The sequence below is a fragment of the Myxocyprinus asiaticus genome, chromosome 40 (assembly GCF_019703515.2).
Source record: "Myxocyprinus asiaticus isolate MX2 ecotype Aquarium Trade chromosome 40, UBuf_Myxa_2, whole genome shotgun sequence".
Taxonomy (NCBI): Eukaryota; Metazoa; Chordata; class Actinopteri; order Cypriniformes; family Catostomidae; genus Myxocyprinus; species Myxocyprinus asiaticus.
The window spans coordinates 38,958,801-38,974,147 of record NC_059383.1 but is presented as its reverse complement, the minus strand read 5'-3'; the positions used below and the strand labels follow the sequence as shown (position 1 = coordinate 38,974,147).

The 15,347-nt window shown below is 41.7% G+C and overlaps 2 protein-coding genes across 2 annotated transcripts in view; one reads left to right on the top strand and one right to left on the bottom strand.

The window, feature by feature from the left end:
- The first annotated feature begins 237 nt into the window (after window positions 1-237).
- Window positions 238-5,549, top strand: LOC127430847 (E3 ubiquitin-protein ligase TRIM39-like). The gene is made up of 6 exons (XM_051680963.1): window positions 238-869; window positions 1,058-1,153; window positions 1,264-1,494; window positions 1,615-1,637; window positions 1,713-1,831; window positions 4,473-5,549. Exons 1-6 carry the CDS (start codon window positions 468-470, stop codon window positions 5,012-5,014), a joined length of 1,413 nt encoding a protein of 470 aa, XP_051536923.1. The 5' UTR covers window positions 238-467; the 3' UTR covers window positions 5,015-5,549.
- Window positions 5,550-5,681: 132 nt separating this feature from the next.
- LOC127430831 (alpha-adducin-like) overlaps window positions 5,682-15,347 on the bottom strand; it is a 35,289-nt gene continuing 25,623 nt past the window's right edge. The window contains 2 exon segments of the mRNA XM_051680940.1: window positions 5,682-11,029; window positions 11,032-11,148. Of these exon segments, the coding sequence (XP_051536900.1) occupies window positions 10,887-11,029; window positions 11,032-11,148 (260 nt within the window). The 3' untranslated portion in view covers window positions 5,682-10,886.

Genomic DNA, 15,347 nt, shown 5'->3' with positions numbered 1-15,347 from the left:
TGAGATAAAGTTACTTATGGTCAGTGTTGGGTGCAACAGATTACATCTGAATAATACAATCGATTACTGTTTCATTGTGATTACAAATTGATTATATTTTATATTAGGCACTGCAATACATTAGTAGCTAATTAATTTGTTAGGTAGGCCTTGTGTGATAGTGTTAAAACACTGCAAGTGGTCTTGTCAAACCCCTCCCACTTTCATAGTTAACCAGGATGAAAGCTGAGACTGACACACCCATTGGTCTACAGTTATAGATCACGTCTGACCTTAAGCTCATTCGACTGAAGAACACTGAATAATTTGATCACGACAAGGACAGAAATATTTCGGATGCACATTATTGAAATGCTCTGCTGTGAATGTGAAACTCTTTGATTTAAAAACAGAATACTGAGTGTTAAACGTGATTAGTAAACTGAAAGTGAAACTTTGAAGAAGGATTTTGAAGTGTGACTCAGAAAATGGCGTCTACATCTTTTTCTGAGGAGGATTTCTCTTGTCCTGTGTGCTGTGATGTTTTTAAAAATCCTGTTCTTCTGTCCTGTAGTCACAGTGTGTGTGAAGAGTGTATTCAGAAGTTTTGGGAAAGTAAAGGATCTAAAGAATGTCCAGTTTGCAGAAGAAGATCATCAAAGGACATGCCTCCAGTAAATCGGGTTTTGAAGAACCTGTGTGAGACTTTCTTACAGGAGAGAAGTCAAAGATCTTCATCAGGATGTGAAGCAGTCTGCAGTCTTCATAAAGAGAAACTCAAACTCTTCTGTCTCGATGATCAACAGCCGGTGTGTTTGGTGTGTCGAGATTCCAGAACACACAAAAATCACAATTTCTGTCCTGTAGATGAAGCTGTCATCGATAATAAGGTCAGATAAATTATATTCAAAACATTTATTGAAACAGCATCACTTGCAGCATACTTTATGATTGCATATATTAACAAATAATTACAGACAGTAAGTTAAGATTATTATGGTCAAACTCATAATGATCTAAAAGCAGAACAGGGCTGGAAAGTAAGAACTCTTTATATTAACATGCCGATTTCTTGCAGGAGAAACTCAAAACTGCACTAAAACCCTTACAGGAGAAACTGAGAATATTTGAGGAGTTTAAACAGAATTTGGATCAAACTGCAGAACATATTAAGGTTTGAATTAAACTGTGTAATTAAAGAGTGTGAAACATCACATTTTTGGAGGTGTTTATTGATATACAGTTTGACCATCAGATCTTTCTCTGAAATGTCTTTTGTTTCAGTTTCAGGCTCAACACACAGAGAGAAAGATTAATGAGGAGTTTGAGAAACTTCACCAGTTTCTACGTGATGAAGAGGCAGCCAGAATAACAGCACTGAGAGAGGAAGAGGAGCAGAAGAGTCAGACGATGAAGGAGAAGATTGAGAAGATGAGCAGACAGATTTCATCTCTTTCACACACAATCAGAGTCATAGAGGAGCAGATGACAGCTGAAGATCTTTCATTCCTACAGGTGGAAACAATGAACATTTATACAACTTCAATATTCATTATACTGGAGACAAATGTCAGTTTCAGACATTAAATCCAAATTCAGTTTGGATGAATAATTTGTGTTTCTTTCTATTTACAGAACTTTAAGAGCACAATGGAAAGGTTTGTATTGTGTTTCCTGTTTCTCTCTCGGTTCTGAACCCAAATCAACATGACTGACTCCTGAATGTTTTTCAGAACCCAGTGCACACCAGCAGATCCAGAGAACATTTCAGGAGTTCTGATCAATGTCCCAAAACATCTGAGCAACCTGAAGTTCACTGTGATACAGAAGATGCAGGAAAATGTTGAATATAGTGAGTTGAGAATACAACAATGAATTCATAATGATCATTTCCCTTTGTGACGAGGAGGAGGGCGGGGCCAGACCGTGAGGACACATGGCCGGCCCTGAATCGTGCTAATCAGCCGGGAGGGGGATAAAGTATTGATAGGTGATACCACTTGTTATCGTTTTGATCAGATACCAATAATTTCAAGTCCAATATCATTGATACCGATACCAATACGATACTTCTATTAAACTAATTATATATTTTTTGTGATTTCTTAGGATAAAATGGGTAATTTATAATATTATTTTTAGTCATAATTCAAGTAATTATTATAATTTTATTTTTTACATTTGTAAGCCTAAACAGAAAATTATTAGACTTCTGTTTTGTTTACCCTTAATTAACCATGTTTTCACTACAGTAACTTTAGTTTAACCATGGTATTTAGTTAAACCATAGTTACCACAAAATTAACCATGGTTACTAAATTACTTATTTAAAACAACTACACACAGCTGAAATGTCAGCTTTAGATATGTTGTTATTTAGAGTGAATTTACTCCAGAAGCTGTTTCTCTGATTTTCTATCATTACCTCTAAAAGACACTGATCCCTCTTGTTTGAACGAGCCTTGTGATGGTGCAAGTTCTTGTCTGCTTGTGTCTTTCAGCATTTCTGCATTTTAAGATGAGCGGAAGAAGAAATAGTTCCCACCCTGCACAAGTATTTGCTAATGTAGCCTAATCCTTTTTATTTCACTTTGAAGCTTATGATTATTGTTCATGTTCATGGTAACCAAATAATAATATCCCAAGTAAAAAAAAAAAAAAATTCTTTTTATTTATTTAGAATTGATATTTTTTTGTGAGGATCGATATTTCTGATACAACATCAGTATTGGAAGTATCGATACTTCAGGATCGATCCGCCCATCCCTAGGATAAGGACGAGTTGGAGGCACCAGTTTGAGAGAGACACACGCGACCGTGCTGCATGTGTGTCCGTGTTCGTTTCTGTTTTATGTTGTTTTAAGTTCATTTATATCATTAAAGTTTATGTTGACTGTTCAGCCGGTTCCCGCCTTCTCCTTGCCCACCTTTACCTGTCACAGTGGTGCCGAAACCCAGGAGGGAGGAGGGATGCGCTGTCGCAGAGTCCTCGCCGCTACCATCCACCAGGAGAGCAGCCGCGTTCGTCTGCCAGGAGACGGAGGACTCGCTGCCGTCCGCTAGGAGAGGAGTGGTTGAGGACGACAGCGCATCTAGGAACCGGCGAGCAAGTTTTTCTCTCCTCTCTCTCTCTGTCGCTCCGCCTCGCTCTTACACTCTTCCCTTTCCCTCCACCTCGTCTCTCCCAGGGCTCCAGAAAGGTGGAAAAGACCTGCCGGCAGACATGACCGGAAGGGCAATGCCCCCTCCTCTAGGAAGGGAGGGGAGTGCATCATGCATATATGTTTTTTGTGTTTGGTGCCCATGCACCGTACGTCAGTACAGTATTAATAGTTATAGCCTGTATGCCTCATGCACAGGGTTGGGAGGGTTACTTTTGAAATGTATTCCACTACAGATTACAGAATACAAGCTGAAAAATGTAATTTGTAATGTATTCCGTTAGATTACTCAAGGTCAGTAATGTAATCTAAATACTTTGGATTACTTCTTCAGCACTAGTAGATTTTTTCACTTGTTTTGACTATAAAAACTCTGCCAGTACAGTAAGACAAAATACACACGTTAAAAATGCATTCTCTGAAAAACCTAAATATCATATGCAGACCACGAGGAGGTTACCCCATGTGACTCTGCCATCCCTAGCAACGGGGCCAATTTTGGTGGCTTAGGAGACCTGGCTGGAGTCACTTATTTGCTGTTTGTTGATGGCATAAATTAAAATCCCTAAATTCCTAAAATGCAGAGTAATCAATAGATCGAGCAGATACAGATGGCGTACTTAAAGCAAACTTGGTCAGTGAAAGAATCTATTATTAATCATGCAAAATAATCACTCATGATGATGAACTGTTGTGGCAGAAACTTGGCAACTAAAAGTGCATGCATGATCTCGGTTTTTTCGAGAATTGCCCACAAGTTGCATACAAGCACATGCCTTATGAACGAATGATGGGTCATAAATTAAAATGTTTATATAAAAACACTGATACACTTTTATCATTCGCTCTCTATGGTGATATTAAAAAAATCACATATTTTATAATTAATTTAATTCATAATTCATGCGTTATAATGAAGGCTTTGTGAAATTGCGCAACTTTTTAATTTACAGATTTGAATGACAGCAGACACATCAACACAGTTTGTATATCAGTCCATGTGACATTGTTTGAAATGACACGTGACGTACAACAAAGTCACATACAAGGCATAGCACTAAAATCAAAATTATCTTTCCTAAATATTTCAACACGACTGAAACAACAACAGGCTGTTCATTCTGATTCATACTACATCCGTTTGCAATGAACCGTGAAGTACAACACAATTTCATATCACTTACGAACCACAACACTATAATGAAAATTATCGGGATACACTGTTTTAAAACACATCTCCTATAATGTACACCCGCCTCCTCCTTGCCCACCTTTACCTGTTACAGCCTTATTTGATGTGTGTTTGAGTGTGTATCTGTCCTCTCTCTTCAGCTCCAGTGACTTTGGACCCCAACACTGCTCACTGTAATCTCATCGTGTCTGATGATCTGATCAGTGTGAGATTCAGTGAAGAGAAACAGCTGCTTCCTGATAATACAGAGAGATTTGATGAATATGCATGTGTTTTGGGTTCAGAAGGTTTTAATTCAGGGATTCACTTTTGGGATGTTCAGGTTGGAGACTGTACACGCTGGTTTTTGGGTGTGATGACAGAATCTTCTCAGAAGAAGAATGACATACTCTCCAGCAGTGGACTCTGGTATGTGGGGTTTTATGATGGTAAATATGGTGCATTCATTTCACCTGATCAAGAATCTGATGTCTCAGTGAAAGAGAAACTCCAGAGAATCAGAGTTCAGCTGGACTGTGACAGAGGAAAACTGTCATTCTCTGATCTTCTGACTAACACACACATACACACTTTCACACACACGTTTACTGAGAGAGTATTTCCATGGTTCGGTGTTTGCTGTGACATTTCTCCTCTGTTGATCTTACCAGTGAACTCCTCTAAAAAAACACTTAAGAATTAAATTACAGATAAAACTTGTATCTACAAAAGTTGAGTTTCTGTAGAAGACAGACTACTCAAAAGTTTCTTTGTAGCATCACCTGTTAATTCATTTATTCTGACATGTTTTAATGCTTTTTAATGATGCTGGTTAAGATGTGAATTCATATGGGAGATCAGTGGTTTACTGTACATCTTAATAATGTGAACTCGGGTTGTCATTGATCATTATATGACAGATATTATGAGCAATGAAGTTCTCATAATAATCATTAGAATACAACTGATGAACTTATTGTAAAGATGTATATTTAGATATGATTTTCCCTGTATTATCAGATATAAATTCACTTACCAACTGGTGTGTTAAAGACCATTTTATAAAACATATAATCATCAAGTCATGGAAACTTTTCAAGAGTTTTTAAGAAGTTTAATTTGTGTTTGCATAATAAAAAGTACCATGAAAAATGTGTATGTATTATTGTTTAAACTCCAAACACTCACATTTATAACTTAATCTGATACACTAAAGTAAAATATAGAGTTGAGCTGGACTGTGACAGATAACTAACACACACACGTTTACTAAGAGAGTATTTCCATTGTTCAGTGTTGCTCGTGACATTTCTTCTCTATTGATCAATAATTCTGTCTTAAATGAGTCTCTAAAGCACACAAAGTCAGAATAAGTTTGTTTTGTTGCATTTATTTTGTAACATCTATTAATTCCTTCACTTGCCTTTTCTGCTGTTAGAATACAAATCATTAAATCACACTTTTCAAAGAGTTTTATTCATGGTTGAAAAATAAATAATTGTGCTTGTAGAATTGTATTACATACAATCATCTTTGATAAAATGAGAATATCATTCAGCTGCATGTTTGAAACTGGAAAGAAACGGATTTAAATAAACACATGTGAGTAATGTCATCAATGTAATTTCAGGAGAACATGAACAGAGAAACACTAGCAGAAGCCCATAACATCATAACATATTTCAGAATTTATAGTGATCTAAAGCGAGCTGATCTACAGGCTTCACATTAGTCCAGATTCAGAATTGATGTCTGAACAACATTGAAGACAAAGATATTACCATCAATGTTAATTATTGTTCCCCTTCTGTCACTCACTCGATGTTGTGTCGATGAAGTGACACGAGGGGTTGCCCTTGGGAGCCCCAAACACCTCTGATCTTTGAAAAAAGGCCAATGGGAATTGGCGAGAGGAATTTGCATGCCACTCCCCCGGACATACGGGTATAAAAGGAGCTGGTATGCAACCCCTCATTCAGATTTTTTCTTCGGAGCCGAGCGGTTGTGTTTCAGCAAGCTGCATTCACCTCTACAAAAGCTGTTGGATTCATGGCGCATTACAGCGGCTTCTCCCCCACCGGCTGAGTGCAGAGAATGCCCCTGGGCGCTTCAGCAGCCTAAAAGAGTATATTCTTCCTCTAAAAGAGTATATTTCCCTACTAAAAGAGTGGCACTCACGGAGAGCATCTTCTTAAAGGTGCCTTTCCGTTTGTGTGTATTTCCTGGTTGCGATCCTTACCTCTCCGCATACCACAGCCACTATCGCTGCCTCACGTACTGGGCGCTGCCCACGCGGGGACAGCGTTCGTGGACGGGTCATGTTCTCACTGCGAGAGCATGATTATGGCAACGTTGCGGTCACGGCTTTCCCCGGAAAGCCACCCCAGTGGCTCCCCGCCACGGTCCTTTTACCTACAGGTTTGAAACCCCGTCGGTTAGCACTGGGAGCAATTTGGGGATTTCAATGGGAGCCGCTCCGTCAGGAAACCCCCCACGGACCTCCCATTCACCAGCATGCTTGTTTGCCCCAGCGAGTTCTGCGATAGGACCGCCGGCTCATCTCAGGGCGAATTCGCAATCTCATTCGCGGCTCGCAAAGTGGATACGCTTTCAATTACAGCATCAGAGAGCAGGCTGGTTCAGTCTCACGCCATGCGCAGCTGACGGCCATGCTTGCCCGGGCGGCTGCGAGCGTCAGGCTGGAGTGGATCCCTCCGCCCCGCCCTGAACCCTCGCAGCTTGATGATTGGTTCCTGGGCCCAGAGCACCACTCACGGTCATGCCCCACCCCAATACCTTTCTTCCTGGAGGTGCATGATGAGCTCACACGATCGCAGTGGGTAACTTTTACTGCCCGGACCCAGTCTCTGAGCTTCTCCACTCTCATTACCCTTAATGGTGGGGCTGCCAGAGGGTACTTACATTGTCACTGGCGACTAAGGCCTACAGTGCCGCTGGACAGGTCGTCTCCGCCCTGCATGCCACTCTCCTGCAAGTGTTCCAAGCCGAGGCACTTAGAGAACTGCACAAGGGTAGTTCTGACCTAACGTGGATGCAGGAGCAGCGCTCGGCGGCTGATCTCGCCTTCCGGGCGACGATGGTCACGGCGCGGTCTCTCTGGCAGGCGATGTCCACCCTGGTGGTCCAGGAACGGCAACACTGGCTCAACCTGGTCGAGTCAAGGGAGGCTGACAAGGTGCGATTCCTTGACGCCTCCTTCTCCCAGGTTGGCCTATTTGGCGACACCGTAGAGGATTTCGGCCAGCAATTCTCAATGGTCAAAAGCAGACGGAGGCTATCCACCACATCCTGCACTGGCGTGGCTCAAAATCCCGCTCCCCGTCTGCTCGTCGCCAAGGATGTCCCCCTGTGGCAACAACACCGGCTCCACCACAGCCCAGCCCAACAGGCCGGCCCCGGCGTGGAGCAGACCCGCAGGAAGCAGACACCACCCATCTCACAGCCGGTCGCCAAGAACCCATGGAAGGCTTCAAAGCACCCCTGAGACAGGCAGCCCAGGAAGTCGGAGACCCGCTGCACAGGAGCTGGTAAGAGCACCACTCCTTCCCCCAGTGGAGGATCCTTGTTTTCTTTTCTTATCATTTTGCCACACGCCCCAAGGGCTGCGGTACACACATTTAAGAAAAGAGCAGTTTCCTCACTTCCTGGGTCACACAGTCAGTGTCCATGGCCGTCTTTATCACGACTGCCAGGCACCGTTCCTTTATGGCAGGTACGGCGCCTCGAAGGCTTCCGTGCTTATTGGCCCACCCGGACTTGGTTTTCGGACCTCACGCTCCACGTGACAGCCCCCCTGGTGAATTCTCTTGAGGAAGGACCTCCTTTCTCAGGGACGTGGCACCATCTGGCACCTGTGACCAGACCTCTGGAATCTCCACATCTGGCCCTTGGACGGGACATGGAAGACTTAAGTGGCCTACCACCGGCAGTGGTAGACACGATCACTCAGGCCAGGGCTCCCTCGATGAGGCACCTATAAAACCTGAAGTGGCATCTGTTCGCTAAGTGGTGTTCTTCCTGACGCGAAGAGCATCAGGGATGCACAGTCGGATCAGTGCTTTCCTTTCTGCAGGAGAGGCTTCTGCACCTCCACCTTGAAGGTGTATGTAGCCGTTATATCGGCACATCACGATGCAGTTGACGGTAAGTATTTGGAGAAGCACGACTTGATCGTCAGGTTCCTGAGAGGAGCGAGGAGGTTAAACCCCCCCAGACCGTGCCTCGTTCCCTTGTGGGACATCTCCGTGGTCCTTCGGGGCCTACGGGGAGCTCCATTTGAGCCCCTAGAGTCAGTTGAGCTAAAGGCACTCTCTTTGAAGACAGCCCTCCTGACGGCGCTCACCTCCATCAAGAGGGTAGGAGACCAGCAGGCGTTCTCTGTCAGCGAACCGTGCCTGCAGTTCGGCCCGGGTTCTCTCACATGATCTTGAGACCCCGACAGGGCTATGTACCCAAGGTTCCCACGTCCCCGTTCAGGGATCAGGTGGTGAACCTGCAAGCGGTGCCTCAGGAGGCAGACCCAGCCTTGGCATTGCTGTGACTGGTGCATGCTTTACACATCTACTTGGATCGCACGCAGAGCTTTAGAAGCTCTGAGCAGCTCTTTGTCTGCTTTGGTGGACAGCAGAAAGGAAACACTGTCCCAAACAGAGGATTGCACACTGGGTCATTGAAGCCATCGCTATGGCATATCACGCCCAGGATGTGCCAACCCCCCCATCTCGGTTACTGTTGTAACCTCCGTTCCCTGATGGAGGGAACGAGATGTTGTGTCCCTCCTGCCACAACACTGAACTACCTGCTGAAATGGCCGGGACCCTGTCTCGGCTCCTCAGCACAAAACCTGAATGAGTGGTTGCATACCAGCTCCTTTTATACCTGTATGTCCAGGGGAGTGGCATGCAAATTCCACTCGCCAATTCCCATTGGCCTTTTCTCAAAGATCAGAGGTGTTTGGGGCTCCCAAGGGCGACCCCTAGTGTCACTTCATCAACACAACATCTCGTTCCCTCCATCAGGAAACGGAGGTTACAACAGTAGCCGAGACGTATTTCACTACTTTCTGCCTTTTTTAAGTCTTTTGAATTCAACAAACATCAATCTGAATGCGTTACTTTATGTGTGGTCATTCAAAATGGTTCAATTAATATTTTCACAGTGTTACAAACACACAATATGTGTGTGTTAGTGTGTGTTTTCATTAGTGGCTGAATGAAATCTGGATTACAGAGTCAGTGTTTTGTTTGTCTGTCATTCTTAACAGGATGTTTAATAGTGTCAGAGATACAATTTAATGTTGTTACAACAGTGTTTTCAAGTCACTTGACAATGTTTTAAATTAATAAACAAAACGACAGTTTCCAGCTAAAAATAAAATACATATATAAAAGCAAACATATAATTCTTATTACTGCAGGATTAAATTTACAGATCATTTTAAAACAAGAATGAAAAAGTGTTATGTGGTATAAGTATATTGCAAATGCCATATGCAAACAAATCTGCAGAAGTTAATCTTTTTAGGGAGAATCCTACAAAAACATTCCCAGGTCAAATTTCACCCCAAAGTCAAAAGAAACCAAAAAATAAGCAATTCTATTTTGCACAAAGAAACTGAAGATGTTTTAAATTTTGATATTATTTTAATGATAATTAAGCACATTCTCCCTTCAAATTCTCATTACTAAATTGTGTTATTTTTTTTGTTCTGTATGTCCCATTATTTTCAATAGTGATTCACATTACTGAAATACAATGATTATTTTTTAAAGGCAGCACAACAAAAACTACCATGATATATATATATATATATATACATACATACACACACACACACACACACACACACAATTAATTTCCTTTTCATTACAATAATAATAAACTGGGGGTAAATGTGCTTAATTGTAATGAAGATTATATCACAATGCAAAAAAAAAAAAAAAAAAAAAAAAAAAAGCAAGCAAGCAAGCAAAAAAAAAAAAAACTAACATTTTTGTAACAAAATTTTCTTTCTTTTGATTTTGGGGTAAAATGACCCGGACATGTTCTTGACAAGTTTAGCACAGCATGTACCTGGTCAGGTGAGATCTGTTGTGAATCTTTGTATTTTATGAATACATGGACCATTACACTCTGGATCATCCATTTTTTAAATGTTTATAGACATGATTTGATAAATCTAAAGCATGCAGCAGCGTTACAATCTGAATTAACACCTGGAGGAAATTTAACTCTTCCATTCATTCCTTTTTCTCTAAAAATAACATTTGAGACATTCCCAATACATAATAGTGGTTATTCAGATTAAGATTTTTTATAAAAACAGGGAAGATAATGATGACATCATTGTGTGAGCTCATGACTAACAAGCCACACTTTACCTCAAAGTACACTTTACCAGTCAGCCAGCGTTTATAAAAGAACTGTTCAAAGAAAAAAAGCAATCTGACCCTTTCATAAAAACAAATCAACACAAATGTGAACAAACACAGTACAAAAAAATAAAAATGGTTTTTAAAGTAGGGTATTTACTAACGCCTGAGCACTCTTCCTCTCTAGCTTTCACTCTTCTTTCTGTTTTTCTTTAGGAACGACGGGGTGCGAAACTTTTTCTTCTTTGAGGGCGATTTGTTGGGCGATTCATCACTGCCAGCAACAGGCTCCTCCCCCACTAACTGAGGGGTGGAGTCTATCTCACAGGGGCAGGCTCTTCTGCAGGGAGGGTGGTGACTTCAGAGGCTTCTACACGCACAGGTGAGCTGGGGGGAGTGCAGGTGGCACTGGGAACTTTGCCCTCTTCAATCTCCTGTGTCTGACCTACAGAGAACAGAACAACATTGTAACAGAGTTTTTGTGTGAAACAGCAGGTCGTCTAAAACAGCTCAAATTCAGAAAGCGGCACAGCTTTTATAAGGCACGATACACCTTAAAAGTTTCATACTGATGAGGCAGATTCTCTCTCTCTCTCTCATGCGCATTTTTCACAATATTCTGATGCATTTAAAGAAACTGAACAAGTGCAATTGAAATCCAGTGATGCATGAATATTCTGCATGGATCAAACACATCAACTAGTGGCAAAACTGACTAACCGAGAAGTCGGCTGTTCGGTGCAACCCCTAGATTCATTGTGATGTGTTTAATTGTGACATACATGTTGCATTGTGAGGTAGTTTGTGAAACCCAAGTATTACACTCTATTGGTGATGAAAGCGTTATCAAATTAGTCAAAATATTTCATAAACATGCAAAGAGAGGAATGCGTGTAAGTTTATGAATGACTAGGGCTGGGTATTGATACAGATTTCCAGATGCGATTAAATTACGATTCACAAGCTCTCGATTCGACTGCATTCAGATTTTGATTCATATGACTATATTTCAGTTATAATGTCCATTATAAAAGAAATTCTCTCCCAGCTAATGCTGGTAATTACAGCTGAAGTCAGAAGTTTACATACACCTTAGCTAAATACATTTAAACTCTAAAAACTAAAAAGTTCTTCACACTTCCTGGCATTTAATCGTAGAAAAAATTCCCCGTTTTAGGTCTGTTAGGATCACTACTTTGTTTTAAGAATGTGAAATGTCAGAATAATAGTAGAGAGAATGATTTATTTCAGCTTTTATTTCTTTCATCACATTCCCAATGGGTCAGAAGTTTACATACACTTTGTTAGTATTTGGTAGCATTGCCTTTAAATTGTTTAACTTGGGTCAAATGTTTTGGGTAGACTTCCACAAGCTTCTCACAATAAGTTGCTGGAATTTTGGCCCATTCCTCCAGACAGAACTGGTGTAACTGAGTCAGGTTTGTAGACCTCCTTGCTCGCACACGCTTTTTCAGTTCTGCCCACAAATTTTCTATCAGACTGAGGTCAGGGCTTTGTGATGGTCATTCCAATACCTTGACTTTGATGCCTTTAAGCCATTTTGCCACAACTTTGGAGGTATGCTTGGGGTCACTGTCCATTTGGAAGACCCATTTGCGACAGAACTTTAACTTCCTGGCTGATGTCTTGAGATGTTGCGTCAATATATCCACATAATTTTCCTTCCTCATAATGCCATCTATTTTGTGAAGTGCACCAGTCCCTCCTGCAGCAAAGCACCCCCACAACATGATGCTGCCACCCCCATGCTTCATGGTTGGGATGGTGTTCTACGGCTTGTAAGCCTCACCCTTTTTCCTCCAAACATAACGATGGTCATTATGACCAAACAGTTCATTTTTTGTTTCATCAGACCAGAGGACATTTCTCCAAAAAGTAAGATCATTGTCCCCATGTGCACTTGCAAACTGTAGTCTGGCTTTTTTAATGGCGGTTTTGGAGCAGTGGCTTCTTCCTTGCTGAGCAGCCTTTCAGGTTATGTCGATATAGGATTCACTTTACTGTGGATATAGATACTTGTCTACCTGTTTCCTCCAGCATCTTCACAAGTTCCTTTGCTGTTGTTCTGGGATTGATTTGCACTTTTCACACCAAACTACATTCATCTCTAGAGACAGAATGTGTCTCCTTCCTGAGCGGTATGATGGCTGCGTGGTCCCATGGTGTTTATACTTGTGTACTATTGTTTGTACAGATGAACGTGACACCTTCAGGTGTTTGGAAATTGCTCCCAAGGATGAACCAGACTTGTGGAGGTCCACAGTTTTTTTCTGAGGTCTTGGCTGATTTCTTTTGATTTTCCCATGATGTCAAGCAAAGAGGCACTGAGTTTGAAGGTAGGCCTTAAAATACATCCACAGGTACACCTCTAATTCAGTACACCTCCTATCAGAAGCTAATTGGTTAATTGTTTAAAGGCTTGACATCATTTTCTGGAATTTTCCAAGCTGCTTAAAGTCACAGTTAACTTAGTTAAACTTCTGACCCACTAGATATAGTCAATTAAAAGTGAAACAATCTGTAAACAATTGTTTGAAAAAATACTTGTGGCATGCAAAGTAGATGTCCTAAACGACTTTAAAAAATTATAGTTTGCTAATATTAAATCTGTGGAGTGGTTAATGACTTCAACCTACGTGTATGTAAACTTCTGACTTCAACTGTATAAAGGGGAACTTCTAACCAGATACATTATGAAAATATTGATTTTACGAAGTGCATTTTATTTGTTTTTCATCCTTGTAGTCACATTTTAGCTTTAAAAATGTATAAATCCATGTATTCAATCAACAAATATAATATTGCATATATTGCATGTTTATTGATTCATCATGCATATTTTATACTATTTACAAGTATTAACATTGATTTGTAGAACGCATGCGAAAAAATTGGTACGGTCTCTATTTTTTCCCCCTCCCCTTTCTCTCCAATTTGGAACGCCCAATTCCCAATGCGCTCTAAGTCCTTGTGGTGGCGTAGTGACTCACCTCAATCTGGGTGGCGGAGGACGAATCTCAGTTGCCTCCGCGTCTGAGACCGTCAACCCGCGCATCTTATCACATGGCTTGTTGAGCGCGTTACCGCTGAGACGTAGCATGTGTGGAGGCTTCACGCTATTCTCTGCGGCATCCACGCACAACTCACCATGTGCCTCACCAAGAGCAAACCACATTATAGCGACCACGAGGAGGTTACCCCGTGTGACTCTACCCTCCCTAGCAACCGGGCCAATGTGGTTGCTTAGGAGACCTGGCTGGAGTCACTCAGCACGCCCTGGATTCAAACTTGCGACTCCAGTGGTGGTAGTCAGCGTCTTTTCTCGCTGAGCTACCCAGGCCCCATGCACACTAATCTTTTTTCGTTTTAGTCTCTTTAAGAAAACCGGCAGTTCTGTAAATGAGCACATATAAAAAAAAAAAAAACGAGGCCTCAAAAGGCTCTTTTGAGCGCTATTCGTCTTCAGAAATTCATCTTTACATTTTTGTTGTTTTTGATAAACAATTGACTGAAGAACAGAAAGGGTATTAAAAGATAAATTATTTAATGAAAAATTAATTGCAAGGATCTCGTCTTTGGACACACATTACCCAGAATGAGTTAAAACAAACTTCAACTCGCAATACGCAGTGAAAGGATGCTGAACTTCTTCGCCAATATATTACTCAATCACTGGTAAGTGAAATCTGAACATTTACCATCCAGTGGCTAATCATAGAGAGTTGTGCATATAGTAAAAGACTAATCTTGGGATTTAAGAAACGGTATCGATTGGAAAATTCATATTTTTACCCAGTCCTATGGAAATTTAGTCCATTCAGACCCCATAACTTCTGACTTAAATATCATTTTGAATCTTTCTGATGACAAGTTTTATAGTAATTCTGTGATACAGTAAAAACATCCACAAAAGTTTACATACAACAAAGATGAGTTTATTAGCACAAAAGTAACAATATGAACCCCAGAAGAACGTATTTCAGAGGACAGTGAGATGCCCGCAGGTGACCCAATGATTTTCAGTTTGTCAGGGAATAGGAGTTATACAGTCTGTTTACAGATCAGATTACAGCTCCAGATCAGGATGATTCTGAGGGGTAGTTGGCAGTAGAAGGGTGGGCGCAGGCTGGGGTAGGAACAGGCAGGTACGGTGGATCACCAAGGTTTGAAACCAGGGATATAGAGGGAGAGATTTAGGCAGGGGGTGACAGGATGAAAGAAAGAAACCATAAAGTCAGAATCAACCCCATAAAGAAGGCCTTCCTCAGGCAGAAGCCCAGTAGTTTGCAGGTGGTACCTGCGGCCAGGCCATCATGTTCGGGTACAGGTGCGGTCGGCTCCGTGTCACAGCCCAGAGCTTTCAGCACCGCACAGTGGAAGTCCTTATGAGGGGACTCTGGAGGATCTAATGGACTAGCTTGGCTAGATTCATTGTCACGACTGGGGATTATGGAGGGCGGTGGGGCCATGGTAGCCTCTGTTTCCTTGTTCTCCTGTGCTGTGGTGACGTCTTTGGGAGCATGGTCTCCCTCTTGACCTGAGAGTTGAGCGTTGACCAACTCTCAACTTGGGCTGGACTATATACAACAGTTTCTCTGCAGATGCTGTTGAGTTGCACAGGAA